We start from the raw sequence: 18649 nt of genomic DNA, 5'->3' as shown, positions 1-18649 counted from the left end.
CTTTTTGGCAAAACAATTGAGCTCTGACCAGAATCTGAATCTCCAGAAAGATATTATTTGAAGATTCTGTTAGAGTGCAGAGTGCGGTATATATGTGTCCAAGACAATCTCTTGCTGAAATTTGTAAAAGACTCCAGCTTAAGAGAAAAAAAAAGATCCGTTGGAGAGGAGCTGAGTATCAATCAGATGAACAAAGGTTTCAACTTGTAATGATGTTGATCTGGGGGTTTCACACAAAAGTTTGAATGGACAGAGTGCTTGCCAGGACCTGCAGGAGCGAGGCGCCTCCAGCAAGAAGCTCAGCAGGTAAACAGAATGGAAGAAGGCATCTGATCTGATGGTAACCCTTGACGTTCACATATCACCACTGGTTATGGACTGCTTATTTCAGGTGGCCCACAGGCCACAGCCTTCCATTCTGCAGCTGTGGGTGTGTTCTTCATGAGAAACCGTGTGGAATATTTGTGCTCCCAGTCCCAGATGGAGATTTGCCCACACCCATTTTGATACTTTGTCTGTTTGCATGCTGCAACAACCGGACAAGTGGATCATATTATGATATGATGAGATTGCAGACAGACTTATTCTGGAGAAACATCCTAGTTAGGCTGAACCATCTATCATGCCCTTTAGTACTTGATTCTGGCCCCAACAACAGATTCTCTTAGGTTCTGCAGCAACTTCTTTCCAGCATGGCATTTCTGTTCACTGAAACTTTCTTTTACTTAATTAAATTCACTGAAACATTTTGGATGCAAACGCCAACCTTTTAGTAGCCGTTTAGAAAGTTCAGAGAACCTTTCCAGACTTCATGGATGTATGAATCATCAGCAAAAACTTTTTGTAAAAAAAAAAAGGTGTTCAACAATTCTCTTGTTTGAGCAGAATACTCCTGGAGGCCTTTGCATACTGCTCACGTTATTAACCTCATTTCTAAACGAAACCGTGTGCCTTCTGCACCTTTCTGCCTGGAAACAGAGAAAAAAAAAGGCCCGCCCGTTCATTACGCCGCAGCTTTGTCCAGTTTCACACCACACGATTCTTCGATGCGTCCAGAGTTCAACCAGACCAGGTCTACAAGGTTGCCAGACTTGTCCACACCTGGAATCATGTCGATGCCAGTCGCCATGTGACTGGAGGTTTCCAGTTGATCATTTTGTTAGGTTTCGAGCTGGACTCACACTTGACAGGAGGAAGCTGGGTGTGTTGTTTCCTTTCTGAAGCTGATGTGGATGCGCCGGAGCAGGCTGATCATGGAACTGCAAGATACGTATCAGGAGAACTGGAATTGCTCCAAGAATGATTGTGTGGTTCCCTCAGGAGTTCAGGTCACTAACAGTCTTAACATGTAAAGCCCAACCCACAACCACCGTTCACCGTCTTCAAACCGCCCAGGGCAGCAAGTGAAGTTGACAGCTCTGGGAGACTGGGACACTAAAATTTGACGTGTCCATGGTTAGAATGAGCAGATTTTAGCTCCTGGATGATACTTTCATGTAAAAGACTACTATAAATCAAAGCACAACCACGTGAATGTATTCTCGAAGAATACATGTTTACACTTACGTTACGTCCATACTGGAGAGCCCGTGTAGTCTCGCCGTCTCTGTCGTGTTCATCGTGCATCCCACAACTTCCTTGATAGTTTCATTCCGTAAACATTCAGAGGCGACTGCAGAAACAAATATTTTAGCTAAGAAAGTTGCATTTTTTGCTTGTTCTCAAGGAAACTGAATACAAACTGCTAATTGTATTCCTTTCCAGCTGATCGAAGCAATCTAGGCATGACACTGGAAATATGCAATTTCAGGTCAAAGTTTGCTAAGACTTTCTTTTCCATCACAAGTAATCAAATGCTTCATCAAGTTCGTCACAAAAAGTTCCATTAGTGTCCATTAAGGGAACTCAAGAGTGAAGATACAGAACCAGGGCAGGGTGACCAAATAAAATTGCTTGTGGTAGATCATTGCTGACCCAATTTCCTTTTAAAATATACAGGTACTAATTAACATGATAGATCATAAAATAAGTCAACTCTCACTGTGGGCCCAAAATTGATCAGGCCACTTATGTCGGTGAGGAAGTTGATTTGCATCGAGTGCTCTACATGACTTGTTTAGTTCATAGAGGGGTACTGCTCTACATGACAACCTCCGACAACCGGGATAATTCTAAACTATCTAATCCAAGCTCGCCTGATTGCTGGACCTGATTTTTACTCATTAATGATAGGTCTCAGTTGAATAACATATGGTCAGCTCCAAGGACAGTTTGGTTTTCGGGCAGAAAATTTCATGATTGTCTGCTAAAACTTCAGTAACTGGATTCAGAACAAGGACCAATGGTGTTGGAATTGGCACAATGCCATGAACCTCGTCAAACCCTGATGCCAACGACCATCAGAGTTTTTGTTTCCAGTGTACTTTATGTTTGCTTTTTCAGGACTTGAATGCCACTAAGTCTCCACTCCTCCCCATATCCAATTCTTTAATCTGATGCACGGATGCTTGTCTTTGCTGAATTTTCAGACAAGCTCTAAATTCCATGTCTCCCCCACCTCATTTCTCTCTGAGATCACCTCTCCTTCCATTGTCCATACCAAAAGATCACACGATCTGCAGAGATCTCCATGTCCAGTTCAAGTACTAAGAAACCTGCCATGCTTGGAGTTGAAAGATTGCTACTCCTCTTCATGCTGTCCATTCCAATCTCCCAAGCTTGGTCCATTGATTACCCTAGCCCCATTGCCAACCTTCCTTCTCTTTGGACCAACAATGAAGCTACTATCCCCTACAATACAACCTACGATGATGGTTCCACGATCAGAGCCATTCTTGTCAGGCAGAAGCCTGCCGGGTTTGGTCCATCCTTCGGCTGCGGCTTCATCTGCACTGCTCCCTGCAATGTCTTCCTCTTTGCAGTTTTCTTCATGTCCATTGGTGATGCAAGCAATTCTGCCTTCAATGCAACAGCCACGCCAAGGGTCGTGTGGACAGCTAACAGATACCGTCCTGTGAAGGAGAATGCATCAGTGCAGTTTACCAAGGATGGAAATCTCATTCTCAGAGACTTCGATGGTTCGTTAGTCTGGTCCACGAATACAACAGGAAGCCCTGTTGTCGGCATGAATCTTGCTGAGACTGGGAATCTGATTCTCTTCAACGTGATGGGGAAGACGTTATGGGAATCATTTGTGCACCCAACTGACACACTCCTCATTGGACAGTCATTGTGGCAAGGGAAGAGGCTTAGCTCCACTTCCTCGGTGACAAATAGTACTCAAGGTCAGTTTTACCTCACCGTGCTCGACAATGGCCTCTATGCTTTCATTAATGCAGATCCTCCACAGCTCTATTATCAGAAAAACTTTAATATTACTGGTGCAATAGTTCAATCAAAGACGAACATATCCTCTGATCAAGTGAAGAATAGTACGGCTTACATTTCCTTCTTACAAGGGAGCTTATCAGCATTTCTCAGGTTCAACAGCACAGATATCAAGTTATTCGATATCTCGCTGCCTTTGCCATCATCGACACAATTCATGAGCCTTGAGGATGATGGGCACCTGAGAGTTTATGGATGGAACGGTATTTCATGGAAAACTCTTGCTGATGTTCTGCATGTGTATCCTGATGAATGTGCATACCCTACAGTATGTGGAGAATATGGAATCTGTTCACAAGGACAATGCAGTTGCCCAAGTGGAAATATTGATGATGACCTTTTCCATCAGTTGGATGACCGGCAACCTAACCTGGGCTGCTCCCTAGCAACCCCTCTGTCCTGTGACATGATCCAATATCATAAGCTTATAGCACTGCCAAATGTCACGTACTTCAATTTTGCATATAATTGGACAACAGATGAAGAAAGCTGCAAGGAGGCATGCTTGAAGACCTGTTCATGCAAGGCAGTCTTTTTCCGGCATCAAAATGTCTCTAATGGTTCCTGCTTTCTAGTGCCAAAGATTTTCTCACTCATGAATTACCAGCCAGAAGTAGTTGGATATAATTTATCTGCATATGTCAAGGTGCAGATGTTACCACCATCATCAAGTAAGAAAATAAATCCAACTGCTTACCACATCGGTGTTCCTGTTCTAGTTGCAGTCGTCTGCCTACTCATTCTCATGATCAGAAGAATAATAGTGAAGAGGATGGAAGAGGATGATCCATTTAAAGGAGTGGCTGGGATGCCTACACGGTTCTCCTACAAACAGCTGAGAGAAGCAACTAATAACTTCAGCAAAAAGCTGGGACAAGGAGGATTCGGGCCAGTATATGAGGGAAAACTTGGAAATGTCAAGATTGCTGTCAAATGCTTGCGTGACATTGGCCATGGAAAGGAAGAATTCATGGCCGAAGTCATCACCATTGGTAGCATCCATCATATTAATCTTGTCAGATTGATTGGGTACTGCTCCGACAAATTCCACAGGCTCCTTGTGTATGAGCATATGAGCAACGGGTCTCTGGATAAATGGATCGTCAGAAAGAACCAAAGTGGTTCACTCAGTTGGGCAACTCGATATAAAATTATCCTAGACATTGCAAAGGGCTTGGCCTACCTTCATGAAGAATGCCGCCAGAAGATTGCTCACCTTGATATCAAGCCGGGAAATATCCTCCTTGATGAGAAGTTCAATGCAAAGATCTCCGACTTCGGTTTAGCAAAGCTGATTGATAGGGACCAAAGCCATGTGATGACCAAAATCAGGGGAACAAGGGGTTATCTAGCACCAGAATGGCTGTCATCAACAATTACTGAGAAGGCTGATATTTACAGCTTTGGTGTAGTTGTGCTGGAAATAGTGAGTGGAAGGAGAAACCTGGAAAACAATCAGCCTGAAGGAAGCAATAATCTAATTAATATACTGCAAGAGAAAATCAAGATCGGGCAAGTTCTGGATATAGTCAGCAATCAGGATGAAGATATCCAGTTACATGGATCTGAAATGACAGAAGTAATCAAGCTAGCTATCTGGTGCTTGCAGCGCGACTGCGGTAAACGACCAGCCATGTCGCAGGTTGTGAAGGTCTTGGAAGGTAATATGGAAACAGAAAGCACTTCAGGCTATGCAGCAACAGCCAGAGATGATATCTGTGATGCTTCATCCCCTTTGTCCCCAGTGCCGGTGTCTGCAAGATGATATGCTATAGGGAAAGTAGGAAAACAAGGCCACTTGTAATTTAGTCGCAATTATCGTGTGCAGTGCTTCTGTAAATTTATCTCCTAACATTTTCAATGTGTGAATGGAATGTGAAGTTTTATGCATTCACAATCTTCCAAAAAGCATAAAAGAAGAGCATAGAAAGTTCCAACTTAACTTTTTTTTGTGCTTCAATAAGCATAACATATCAATGGAGTAGTGTCGTTTTCTGCAAAACATCATGCCAAATGAGCCCCAAAAACTGCTTCATGGATAGCGGCTGCAATTCAGTAAACAGCGCAAACTGCACACACTTTTGAAATCATGTGCTATCATTTTTTTAAAAAACTTTTTGACTAGTGTTTGAGGTGAGATTGTATGGTAGCTAAACGAGCAGACATGTGACAAGGGCTCTGACAGACAATGATGATGAATGGTGATGGTATGTCCCAGAACATTGGTGGCTTGGTGGGTTATGTAGAAGCATGCCATTTGTCTTATGTTCGGCTAGTGTTTGTGCAAAAAGTGCGAGACCAGGTCATTCGTTGTGTGGCATTGCAACATTTGATCATCCTATTGTCTTCAAACAACTGCAGTCCTGAATGTGATGATATCTATGCTAGGGGTGGTAAAGGGCCCTTTAATTTAGCCTAGCAAATTTAAAGCTCAGACTCAATAAGGGCTGGGCCATAATATTATATGACCTTGAACTAAAAATAGATAGAGCTGAATTGAATTGTGAAGGAGGTATGCTGGCCATGATCCATTACCACCCCTAATGCTAGTTATTACTAGAGAAAAAGAGGGGCACGAATCAACCAACACGGCTAGCTAGCAAAGCATAGTAAGCAACTCTTAGCCAGTCAGCCATGGCAGTGCCAGTCACCTTGCCAACTCTTACCAAGACGAAGGCACTACTATACGGCTCATAAAGAAACAATGCGATGGCAAAGGGACGGAGGCGTGTGCGGGGAGCGTACCGCGCCGTCGTCGGACAAGAAGGTCGGGGCAGTGCCCGGCCGCGCATTTCGTCGAGCAGCTCGTGGGCTGGCCTGCAAACTGCCCGTGGAGAAGTGGAGCGATCCATCTCGCACGTCAGGGAATGGTCAATTTGAATAGCAAGACGCACCCGAAACTACTAGTACTGGTATTTGTATGGCCAAATTTGAGGCTGAGATGGCCGAAATTCCAGGAGAGCAGCATTCAAACCTGCAATTCAAGTAGGGCTTCGAAATCAATGATGAGGATATCATTCCCTCACTCTAATGGAAACGTTTTCCAGAACGTCACGTTCACGACGCACGAATCTCAAGGTCCCACTGGACGATTGCAAGTGCCCAAGGCCGCGCTGGGAGAGCCTTCATCGTGGCCTCGTGGGCGCACCACCACGTGCACGCACCGGACCGCAGGAATTTGTGTGGTCCGCGCCTCCCCTTCCACTTCCACGGCGCTCCCGCGGCATCCCCTGCGTCGTCATCGTCGCGGCGCGCTGCAACCTAAGCCTAACTGCCTAAGCAGCGGCCTCCCAATGGCGTGGTGAAGAGAATCCCCTGCTGTCCCCTTGCTGTCGTGTCGTCTTTCCCAGGGAGAGAAGAAGAAAGATGAACTGCTCCTCTTGCTGCGGCGCCGCCGTTTCGTCTGTTCCGGTGGTTCTCGCCAGGCCGCGGGTGAGTGAGCTCTCGCCCCCCTGCGTCGATCTGTTTTCCTTCTTGCTGTCTCTTTCCTGCGCGTGCTGAGCCGAGTTCATGTGGATTCATCGAAATCGAGTCCATATTCGATAAAGATATGTGCAAACCAAACCCTCAGATGCCGCCAAGGTCGCTAGGGATTTGCCATCAACAGCGGAAGCAAGTAACCAAACACTTTAGTAGACCCTTCACTTAGGCTGTTACGAATTTATAGTTTACTAATAGCTCAGTGGCATCAAAGGTCCCATGGTCTAGCGGTTAGGACATTGGACTCTGAATCCAGTAACCCGAGTTCAAATCTCGGTGGGACCTAATTTTTCATCCATTTTTTTTAAATTTGTTATTTGATGAAATCAGGTTGACTAGCTCAGAGCTACTACATCCAACTATTGAGACCAACAATTCCTGCTAATACGAAGTGCCCTGATAAAATGATATCTGATATTGCTCTTTTGTCATCAGGTGAGGTTTACTGCTTCCTGCTCCACAAGAACAGACCAGAAGGTGCTTTTCCTCGGTTCAAAACGGTTTCCACGGTTCACATACAGCCCATCAAGACGTGCGTCATCACGGTTGTCACGGAGAGAGGTAATAGCTTTTGCTGGGCAGCAGTCTTGGGACATCGGCAGATTTGTCAGGACTTTGTACTTCTTTAACGGCCCCCCAAACCCTCTCAAGGTTCTGTCAGTAACTTTTGCACTTTCTGTTTGCTGTCGTTTTACAGTCAGCTTGGGGTTATGAATGATGTCTTTAGCTCTTGATGTTTTTGCTTTGCCTTTTAGATTGTAGAATCCATCATTAGCAGTTTCACTGGCTCTGCTTCTACTGAAGTGCCCAAGAAAATGGAAACATCAGATGTGGTGCTGGTCACTGGAGCCACCGGTGGTGTTGGGAGACGGGTGGTTGATATCTTGCGGAAGAAGGGCGTACCAGTTCGAGTATTGGTATCATACTGTCAACCAAACTCATTTTGGCTTTTCACATTTTCCATTTATCACATGAACTGTTGCTCTAATAATCTCTATGATATTTATTCCATTTTTCTGACTTCAGGCTAGAAACCAAGATAAGGCAAGGAGCATGTTGGGGACGGATGTAGATTTGGTATGTTACTTAGTTTAGTTGAATTTCTACATGTTGTGCTGCGGGATTTAATATCAGTCAACCGCGCTTCTGCACCTACTTCAAAGCAACCAAGTAAATTAGCAACCCAATGGCATTACTTGATACTTTTATTTAGACAAAGGAAGCTTTAATGCCAAAATAAATAAGGTTCCCAAAAGATTTCATTTTGGCAATACTCAATAGTGGTCAACAGTTACGTCGCCTGGCATAGATGGCGCTGTTACATGCATCTGAAACCTATCTGTTGGAAGAAAAGAAAGCTATGGAAGTAGTCGGTATTATATGAAACCAAATTTGGGTACAGATTTGATATTTCTGACATGTTATTTGAAGGTCAAAATAAAATAACGTGCAGAGATATGCTGACTTATGACATAGCTCTTCTGATCTCATTGCCTGTGGTTCATAAACTTCATATTTGAAGTTACCAGCTTACTTCTGGTTTCAGATCATAGGAGATGTTACAAAGGAAGATACACTCGATCCTAAGCTCTTCAAAGGGATCAAGAAAGTAGTGAATGCAGTCTCTGTCATAGTTGGGCCAAAGGAAGGTGATACACCAGATAGGCAGAAGTACAAACAAGTATGTCATATGCCCAATACTCTATGACATGTAAAGTTTATGCATTCTACCATCTGGCTACAATGGTATGACACTTCAGTCTCTTATTCATGCAGGGCATCAAGTTTTTTGAACCTGAGGTAGCGCATCAAGAAATCTTCTCATGCATAAGTAGCGCCTGGTTCTCCTAAAAATTGTAACTTTTGCTTTATGAGACTCCAAGTTCACTACATTATATGTTTTTTCCAATCAGATCAAGGGACCTTCACCTGAAATGGTAGAGTACATTGGAATGCAAAATTTGATTAATGCCATAAAAAATAGTGTTGGACTAAGTGAAGGGAAACTTCTATTTGGGCTCAAAGGTATATATTTCGTTGCTTGATCAAATTAAAAATTTCTATTCTACTTATTTTCATATATGCCATCTGGCACTACTATGTTCACCAATGACCTCCATGGTGCCACAAAAGTCACAGTTCGTACAAAGAGATACCACCGAGTGTAACACTGACATTTGGACCTGGGACCACAAAATTATGTTCCCATAATTACATATAATTGATCATTTGGCTATTGTTGCATAGCATATTACTTCCTGTTGATATTAAAACTTAGAGTAAATCCCTTTTTTTTTCTAATCATGATGGTTCTACTTCATGTCAATGTCTTGGTTACTTTTTTTACAAGTTCATGAATCTTAGTGCAATATTTTCATTTTTATGTAGGCAACTTATCTGGAAAGATCGTGTGGGGAGCTCTTGATGATGTTGTAATGGGTGGTGTTAGTGAAAGCACGTTCCAAATCCTACCAACAGGAAGTGAAACTGGTGGGCCAGCTGGGTTGTTCAAAGGTATTTATTTTATTTCTTCAACCTTGTATACGAGATGTTGCATTTGCTTGAAATGTTGCTATTGTAAGCTTACCTTTCCTGTGCATCACCTTTATCTAGGTACTGTATCTACTTCAAATAATGGTGGGTTTACTAGTATAAGGACAAAGGTAATTACTTCCATATATTATGGGAAAAGAAAATTACTGCTAAGCATATGATTGTTATTTATGTGATATGTTGTTTGCATTCATCAATTTTATTCTATGTTGTTTCATGGAAATAAATGAAAATTTTCTTTCTGGCAACATAAGCAAGTGTAAACTATGGAGGCACTCAATAATTTATAACTTTATTATTACTTTTATCTGCCAGTGACTCCTGTTTATAGTGATGTTTGATTGTTAACAGTATATTACCTCATTCGGACTGCAGAATTTTACAGTGCCAGAGGACCTGTCAGCATATGATGGTATTGAATTACGAGTTAAAGGTGATGGACGACGGTATAAACTCATAATTCGGACTAGCTATGAATGGGATACTGTTGGCTACACAGCAAGCTTTGACACCACTAAGGGAGAATGGCAAAGTGTATGTCATGCTATGCTTTTTTTTTTAGGAAATATGTCATACTATATTGTAAATATCTTCATTATTTGTTTCAGTGACTTAGAGCTATGTTCTTATTCCTTGATCAGGTTAAAGTACCTTTCTATTCTCTGAGACCTGTATTCCGTGCTCGTACTATGACTGATGCTCCACCATTCGATGCAAGCAATATCACTTCACTGCAGGTATCTCTGTTTTTTTTTAAACTTTGAATGTTAGAAGTATGTTTGTGGGTATGTACGGCAGCCCTTTGGGCCTAGGGTAGGCTGCCGCACAGGCCTCTGGCCTTGTGCCCACCCCTGGGATAGATGGATAGGTGATATGTTAATTAGGCAAGGATCTCCGTTGATTGGTTCTATTTCTATAAACCCTAGGACATCCTTGCCTATATAATCTGTACGTGCTTTGCACCTCATAATCAATCTATTATCTCCCCGAGCCATATTGCTTTCATTGAACACTCGGTAAACATTTATCTAACATTAATTTGATAATTTTGTAGCTTATGTTCAGCAAGTTTGAATATGATGGAAAACTCAACCCAACATTTGCTGAAGGTCCATTCGAACTTCCCTTTTCAAGTATTAGAGCATACATAAACGAGCCAATCACTCCAAGGTATGTCTATCTAGTAGTTTTCAGGAGATGACATCAGTTCAACAATAGAATAAATTTAGCTACTTCATTTTCAGTTTCTTTCTGGAACTATTCAGTACTAATTGAGCTTGTTTGTCTTTTATTCACAGGTTCGTTCATGTGAGTTCTGCAGGAGTTACAAGACCTGAAAGACCAGGGCTAGATTTAAGCAAACAACCGCCTGCTGTTCGCTTGAACAAAGAGCTTGGCTCCATCTTAACTTATAAGTTGAAGGTATGCTCACTGCCTTAAACTCATAATTATAAAAGGTGAATGCCTTCTTATTTCCCTGGCATATTATATAATACTTTGAAGGATATCTACCATGTTGGTTACCTTGAAAGTAGAAACCCTTATACCGTCTGAGGTGTCATTTCAGGGAGAGGATTTAATTAGGGAAAGTGGCATTCCATACACTATTGTACGACCATGTGCATTAACTGAGGAACCAGCTGGAGCTGACCTTATATTCGATCAAGGGGACAATATCACAGTACGTACAGGAAGCACCATCGTCATGACATCCCAATGAGCTCTTCTTTTTCCTTTGATCGATTTAATAAACTTCTTGCACCATCTCAGGGAAAGATATCAAGAGAAGAAGTTGCTTGCATTTGTGTAGCAGCTCTGGCAAGCCCAAATGCAGTGGGGAAAACTTTCGAGGTTAAAACTCTGCAACTTGTTTCCAAGACTGGAACAGACATTATTGTTAATTATCTTTGGGAGAAAGCTAATGGTGGCAATTCTTTTGATCAGGTCAAGAGCACTGTTCCATTCAGTGAAGCCTATGTGATTGACCCTTCAAATCCCCCTCCTGAAAAGGACTATGAAGTGTACTTCAAAGAACTCAAAGAAGGCATCACGGGTAAAGAGGCACTAGAAGCGACACCTGCTTAATTCTGAAGAATTGTTGCATGAAGAATATTATCTGCTTTTGGTAAATTTTGAAATGGTAATCCTCCACTTTGCACGCCTTAATCCATCTAGAAGATAGATGGCATTATAATGCTGAATTTCAGAGATCAAGCTCAGACCAATGAATATTCCGGAGAACTAGCAGTGCATCCTAAAGCTGAGCTGAAACCTGAAACTCATTATTTATACGTGTCAGTAGCTCTAGTGTTTGATGATTTGTGCTATAATCCTGATGTTGCATACTTTGCATCCATGATGATTTTAATACTAAAGGGGAGATTCTTTGTGAAATATCGATTTTGATATATAATGTAAAAAGAGCAGGCAGTGACAATATAATCTGAAATTACCAAGAGAAACGTGAGTCGCATAGAATTGCGGGGTGACATCTGGATGGTAGATCTAGGATGTGAATCGAGTGTAGAGCAAATCATATGCCTGCGTATTTTTTATGATTATATACCTTTTTGCTTTCCTTTTGACTAGATTCTCTAGTGGTTGTAATGTACTTAGATAGACCATTTTGTAAAGTCAAATAAATTATCAAGACCAAGGGGTTTGCAAGCCCTCTTCATTTTGTCAGTGTTTCAGAACATCTATGCATGATCTTTTGATGTGCAACCTGTCATCAACATAGTAGGAAAAAACAAACATGAAAATGGAGGATTTATGGGCCAAGCCCATATAATAATTCTCAAAAAAAAAAAAATCTCAAAGGCCTATTAAAGTTGGAGGTAGTATATCGTCTAAGTGGATGTGGATGCTGAGGGCTTTTCTCCCCGTATGTATGGATCAGCTCCCTCGTGGAAAAGAGAGGTTTGCAGTTCCTCTTTTATGATCTTCCGTTGTGCAAGCTGCATCTGAGAAACGGTAACAAAGCTCAATTTTCACAGCAGTGAGAACAGGGTATGTTGATACGAGTCCCTCAAAAGGAATAATTACAACACTACGCAAATTTTGGTGCATTTTGCAAACTTATCAGAATTCTGAGCAAACTAATTAGTGGACACACACAACATTACATACATGCCCACAAGCATCCTACATTCCTACTACTATCTTTACATTTCCCAGTACAAAGTATTTTTCTTCAAACAGAAGTGCAAACAAACTATTTTCATCGCCAAATTAAAGCACAAAAATAGTTACATGAGCAGACTCCAACTAAACCGCACAAGAACTCACGAGCCCTGGATGGATGTCACCAGCAGCAGAACACCTGCATCAGAAGACAAGAACAACAGTGTCAGCTAGGGGAGCAGAACACCTGCAGCAGCTAGCCTTGGACATGCACAATGGAAGATAATGCAGAGAGCTCACCGTGCCAACCTTCCTCCTCCAGTTCCGGCGGCCGCGCCTCCCCCGGCCCCGGTGCGCGATCGCGAGGACCTCGGGCCGCAGCACCAGCGGCGACCAGAGGCCGCTCCGGGCGTACTCGAAGCCGAACTCGCCGGCGTCCTCGAACTTGCCGAGGAGCTCGTCGGAGACGTCCCTCGGCACCACCTGCACCGTGCTGCCGCCGCAGCTCCCCTCGGAGGAGTCGTCGTCGTCCGTGCAGCCGTCGTGGGAAGGCGACAGGCTCATGAGGTCCAGGAGCGATGGTGACGACGACGCCATGGCTTGTCCTGATCAGGCAGACAGAAAGAATGCATAGGGGAAACAAGGACGGACGGGTGGATGGATGGATGGATAGGTGAGATAGGTGAGCTGTTGTGCTTGCTTGGACGCCGGGCAAGATGCCTGTGGGGCTGGGAGGGATGGAGATTGGAGAGAACACAAAGAATCTCCTGCCGGCTTTGCTGTTTTTGGTTCCTAGTTCAGGATGGTGATAGGACCTGATTTGTTGGTTTCAGCGTCCTCTGTTTAGAATGTTGAATTTAAAAAAAATCGCGGGAATTATGTTGCTATTATTTTAGACACTGCCATGGTGTGATGTGACGTGGCATGCATGACTACATGATTAGGTTTTGGACTATCTTCTTCACCTATATTTATTTATATATAATAGTTTGTAAGTGCTGGTTATATATATGTGCCTTTGTTCTCCTACCTTCAATTTCAGTCAGAGCAGCCATTGTTGTGTTCATGAGTGACCACTGACCAGCTAGCCGATCCATGGAACTTTCTTTAGGTCCTTCATGTGATGCACCGCTGTGAAGATCAGATCTGCAGACGTTGCCATGCATGATGGCGGTGCAAGCAAATAAACGGCACGCGCACGCACAGCCCAACCATGGGATGCAAAAGGGCTAGCTTTAAACTTGTGCTTATTTTATAACATGCCGTCAATCGTTGCATAAAATTAAATTGTGGTGCACACCAACAGTTGACACAAGGCATTAGATGCTCTCAAGTCGTGCCATGTACTTATGGGATAGCACGTGTTTTTGGATCCCTTGATCTGATCATATCACCTTTTTAAAGGGAAAGACTTTCCAATCCAAGGTGTTGCGTTTGATACTCTATCAAACCAAATGATGTTTTGGATTGGGTGCAATCAAACTACTATAGCCGTTGGGTTTTGTTCACTAATTTTCCTTTCATATTAAGGTCAAAAGTTTGGAGCTAATAAGGTTATATTTGCCTCAAAAAATTAGTAGCTGCCGGATTTGCCTCAAAAAATCCACGGAGGCACGCTGACCTGACGCCCAGCTCCCGAGCATGAGGACTAGCGACCTGAATACGGCGCTCAGCTCCCGAGCGCGAGGACTGGCGGAGTAAGGCGCCCAGCCCCCGAGTGCAAGGACTAGTGGAGCCACAGAGGCACGCCGATCTGAATACAGTGCCCAGCTCCCGAGCACGAGGACTAGCGGAGCCAAGGAGGCACGCCGACCAAAGTAAGGCGCCCAACCCCCAAACCTGGGAGCCGACCGAGTCGTGGAAGTACGCCGAATCGCCTCCCGTCCCGAACCAGAGAGGTCCCCCGGGCAACGCCGCACTGATGCGGTGGATTAGAATGAACCGGTAGATCAATACAAGAGGCACACGAACAGGACAGATAAAACTAGATGAAATTGTAACTCACAATTCCCGTCCAGTGGTCACCAATGATAATGAGTAATTTTATTATCAAAAACTGTTCTCCTTCCCAAATCTCCTTACATATATATAGCTATAGACCACGCAAGGCCATTAAGATAACAACTGAAAAGCATAGAACTGATACATGTATGCACGCAGGACTCTTAAGTTTTATTGAAAAATAAATACTATAGCTACTAGGCTTCCCAAGGAAAGTAACTGACACATTATTTGAGTTTATTTGTCTGCATCATCCTCCCTGGGCAAAGAACTCGACCTCGAGTTCGTGTTGCCATCATCCAGCGGATCACCATGATATGGCAGGTGTTTCACATTAAACACATCAGATGTACGCAAGTGGCTTGGTAGCTTGAGCTGACAGGCATTATCATTGATCTTTCGTAGAACTTTACATATCCAATCTTCCGTTGACTTAACTTACTATACTGTCCAGCAGGAAAACGATCTTTGGTTAAGACAGCCCACACATAATCGCTAGCTTGAAACACAACGTGTCGACAATGTTGGTCAGCTGCAGCCTTGTATTTAGCATTGCTTTCACAGAGTCGTTGTTGAACTAACTTGTGAATCATTCCAAACTCTGCAACTAAATCATTAGCATTCTGGTTTTTCTTCCAAAAAGAAAGCAGAGGTGTTAATTCGAGCACACCATTGGGAACTCGACCATATACTACCTCAAATGGAGAAAATCCAGTAGAACGATTTGGAGTGCGGTTGAAAGCAAATTCTGCATAGGATAAAACCTTGTCCCATTGTTTTGGTTTGTCACCAACAAGAGCCCGTAACATATTGCCCGAGCTCCGATTCACAACCTTTGTCTGACCATCTGTTTGCGGATGATAAGCAGTACTGAAATCAAAGTTGTCCCCATTTGCCTCCACAAAGATCGCCAAAAATAAGACATGAACTTAGTGTCTCGGTCAGAAGTAATACTGCATGGAATACCATGAAGGCGCACGACCTCACGAAAGAACAAATGAGAAATTTGACTTGCATCAGATGTCTTCCGACAAGCTATAAAATGAGCCATCTTGCTGAACCGATCAACCACAACAAAAATAGTCAACACGGCGCTGCGTACGAGGAAGGCCTAACACAAAATCCATGCTCAGATCTGTCCATGGTCCATACAAGCCTGCATTGGTAGTTGTTCCCTTGGAAACCTAGCAAATATAATACCGCTGAACAAACATTTCCATATCTCTACGAGCATGAGGCCAAAAATAGTGTTGCAACAATATTTCAACACATTTGTCCCTACCACAATGTCATTTATTGTGAATCTCCGTGATAATCAATTCCTGAATAGAACAATCAGGAATACAGAGATGAGACCCACGAAAGAGAAGACCATCATGGATAGTATACTAAGCAGACCTCTTGGCTTGTGCAAAGCTGTAAATGTCGCTAAAGTAAGGATCAGAAGCATAGAGCTCTGGAAGCACATCAAACCCGATGACTTTAGTCCTTGTCATGCTTAGGCAATGTGCTCGACAACTCGGTGCATCAGCCACTCTGTTTTGTGCACCAGATTTGTGCTTCAAAACAAAGTTATATTCTTCAAGGAAGCTAACCCATCGTGCTTGTTTGTAATTCAAGGTAGCTTGACTTCGAAAATGTTTAAGTGCTTCATGACCGCTGTAGAGAACAAACTCATGATGCAACAAGCAATGCCTCTAATGTTGCAAGGCCCGAACCACAGCATATAATTCAGTTTCATAAGTGGAATATCGAAGTTGTGCTCCTGTCAATTTTTCACTGAAGAAAGCCACAGGGTGAGATCCTTGATTGAGAACAACACCAATTCCTACTCCAGAAGCATCACAATCTACTTCAAATAACTTGTCAATATCTGGTAAGGCTAAACAACCAGCAGAAGCAATTTTTTCTTAATCTCCTCAAATGCCTTACGTGCATCTTCAGTTAGTACAAACATTCCACTTCTTTTCATGCAGTCAGTAAAAGGGACCATAATGATGCTGAAATTTCGAATGAATCTCCGATAAAAAGAAGCAAGATCATGAAAACTACAAGCCTCTGTTAAAGTACGTGGAGCTGGCCAATTGCTAATAGCTGCAACCTTATTTGGATCTGGTTCTAAGCCTTTTGCTGATATAATGAAGCTCAGAAAATTCACAGAAGTAGGCAACAGCTCACATTTCAATAAGTTGGCATATAATTGCTCACGCCTTAATGCAGAGAGCACTTCTCTCAAATGATGTAGGTGTTGATCCATGCTACTGTTGTATATGAGTATATCATTACAATATACAGCAACAAACTTCCAAAGAAAAGGCTGTAACACATGATTCATCAACCATATAAATGTACTAGGGGCATTAGAGAGACCAAAAGGCATAACCAGCCACTCATAAAGGTCGTCTCTTGTTTTGAAAGCGGTCTTCCATTCATCACCTAGATAAATTCTCAACTAGTTATAACCACTCTTCAAATCAATTTTGGAAAACATCACAGCACCTACCAGGTTACCCAGCATATCATTGGGTCGAGGAATAGGAAACCGATACTTAATGGTAATCTTAATGATCGCTCGAGAATCTACACACATATGACAGGTTCCATTCTTCTTTGGTGTCAACAATACTGGAACTGCACATGGGCTCAAACTAGGACGAATAAAGCCCTTGTGAAGAAATTCTTGCACTTGTCTGTTCAACTCATTGTACTCTGTTGGATTCATGCGATAAGCCGGACGATTTGGCAAACTAGCTCCTGGTACTAGATCAGTGCGATGTTGAATGTCCCGCATAGGAGGTAATACAGATGGGAGTTCTTGAGGGAACACATCAGAAAATTCTCGAAGCAACCCTTGTGCCTCTTTGGGTACTGTTATGCCATCTCTCTGCTCTGCAACTAACAACAAGTAGATATCTTCTCCATGTGCCTCATGCAAAAATTTCTTGAAAGATACCAGAGTGGTAGCTCCAGATGATTCCCCACTATTTGACGCGGATAGATCTTCCATATTTACTGGATTCAACACAAACTTTTGCCCATTTTTCATGACAATATATATGTGCTTGTGGCCATCATGCATCGAGTGTGGAATAGATTCCATATTCGCCAATCTTCATCATTCTTTGGTCGTGCTACTAATGCACGCTCCATCACAAGCATCAGCCCTGTATCTCCTTCAAGTTCAACCTCATCCTCCTATTTTTCATCATAATTGTCATATACAGGGTTGTCTTGCTGATGACTTTCTTCATCAAATTCAGCCATTAAGCCCTTACCATCCCTACTGTTAGTCTTTGGACAGTCTCTCTGCAGATGGTCTGAAGAGCCACACTTGAAATAACAACCAATCCTAGAATATGATGATTTGGGTGCCTCAGTGGTTCCCTTGGCCTTGGGTGTAGAGCCTGTAGATCACATATCTCTGCTGCCAGTAACCTCCATTGCTGATGTTGGATTGTTAGACTGTGGACGAGATGGAGTGGTATTTGAACACCATGCTCACTGTTGTTGTTTCTCAATAGTGACTGCCCGTTGATATGCCTCTGAAAGTGTGAAATTTGTATGCAAAGCTAACACATCTTGGATCGATTTACGCAGGCCACCAACATACCTTACCACCAATTGGCTTTTAGAATCACTTAAGTTGTTACAGGAAACTAACGGGTAGAACTGATTTGTATATCATCCACACTCATAGTGCCTTGGCGAAGACTTTGGAGCTGCATAAATAATATTTCCTCGTAATTGAAAGGAAGAAATTCCCGTTGCATCTTTTCCTTCATGGCGAGCCATGTATCAATTTTTCTTTTGCCACGAACTCGTCAACTCTTCTCTAGATTCTTTCACCAAACAGAAGCATGTCCCTTTAGTCGCATTGCAACTGCAGGGACATGCTCTTCCCCAGGCACATCTGCATATTTAAATATATGTTCAACCTGATCCAACCAATCCACAAAATTTTCAACAGAGAGCCCTCCTGAAAACTCGAGTAAATTGACTCTAAAACAACGACGCCAATTGTCTTCCACGTCAATGCTGCGCAAAGTGATTTACTTCAGGACGCCTCATGTCACTTTATGAAGAGCTGTTACTGTTATAATCAGCG

The 18649-nt window shown here is 42.8% G+C and overlaps 3 protein-coding genes and 1 non-coding gene across 5 annotated transcripts; 3 read left to right on the top strand and 1 right to left on the bottom strand.

The window, feature by feature from the left end:
- Nucleotides 1-1596: 1596 nt before the first annotated feature.
- LOC101763286 (G-type lectin S-receptor-like serine/threonine-protein kinase SD2-5) lies at nt 1597-5996 on the top strand. The gene has a single exon (XM_004951302.3). It carries the CDS (start codon nt 2630-2632, stop codon nt 5150-5152), a length of 2523 nt encoding a protein of 840 aa, XP_004951359.1. The 5' UTR covers nt 1597-2629; the 3' UTR covers nt 5153-5996.
- A 553-nt stretch (nt 5997-6549) lies between these two features.
- On the top strand, nt 6550-11862 carry LOC101762330. Of its 2 annotated transcripts, none has more exons than XM_012848642.3 (16): nt 6550-6819; nt 7303-7428; nt 7623-7784; nt 7894-7944; nt 8414-8548; nt 8644-8667; nt 8781-8892; nt 9256-9381; nt 9481-9530; nt 9796-9954; nt 10062-10157; nt 10475-10590; nt 10719-10842; nt 10988-11101; nt 11191-11271; nt 11365-11862. In XM_012848642.3, the coding sequence occupies exons 1-16, from the start codon at nt 6754-6756 to the stop codon at nt 11503-11505; spliced, it is 1683 nt and encodes a 560-aa protein (XP_012704096.1). In that variant the 5' UTR covers nt 6550-6753; the 3' UTR covers nt 11506-11862. The 2 variants fall into 2 exon arrangements, with proteins under 2 accessions (XP_012704096.1, XP_004951358.1); XM_004951301.4 differs by having other exon boundaries at nt 7303-7518.
- On the top strand, nt 7081-7152 carry TRNAQ-CUG. Its single transcript has one exon. It is a non-coding gene; the product is annotated as a tRNA-Gln (tRNA).
- Nucleotides 11863-12384: 522 nt separating the features above from the next.
- Nucleotides 12385-13522, bottom strand: LOC101761910. Its single transcript, XM_004951298.4, has 2 exons — nt 12844-13522; nt 12385-12742 (listed from the first exon to the last, which is right to left on the bottom strand). Exons 1-2 carry the CDS (start codon nt 13138-13140, stop codon nt 12725-12727), a joined length of 315 nt encoding a protein of 104 aa, XP_004951355.1. The 5' UTR covers nt 13141-13522; the 3' UTR covers nt 12385-12724.
- Between the last annotated feature and the right edge of the window lie 5127 nt (nt 13523-18649).

The sequence above is a fragment of the Setaria italica genome, chromosome I (genome assembly GCF_000263155.2).
Source record: "Setaria italica strain Yugu1 chromosome I, Setaria_italica_v2.0, whole genome shotgun sequence".
Lineage (NCBI taxonomy): Eukaryota > Viridiplantae > Streptophyta > Magnoliopsida > Poales > Poaceae > Setaria > Setaria italica.
This window is presented reverse-complemented; position numbering and strand designations above follow the sequence as displayed.

Excerpts from the sequence above, each read along its gene's own strand:
- LOC101763286 (XM_004951302.3), top strand. The coding sequence starts at position 2,630 with ATGTCCAGTTCAAGTACTAAGAAACCTGCCATGCTTGGAGTTGAAAGA.
- LOC101762330 (XM_004951301.4), top strand. The coding sequence starts at position 6,754 with ATGAACTGCTCCTCTTGCTGCGGCGCCGCCGTTTCGTCTGTTCCGGTG. Across the intron at positions 9,382-9,480 it reads GCCAGCTGGGTTGTTCAAAG|GTACTGTATCTACTTCAAAT; the intron begins GTATTTATTTTA and ends ACCTTTATCTAG. Across the intron at positions 11,102-11,190 it reads ATCAAGGGGACAATATCACA|GGAAAGATATCAAGAGAAGA; the intron begins GTACGTACAGGA and ends GCACCATCTCAG.
- LOC101761910 (XM_004951298.4), bottom strand. The coding sequence starts at position 13,140 with ATGGCGTCGTCGTCACCATCGCTCCTGGACCTCATGAGCCTGTCGCCT.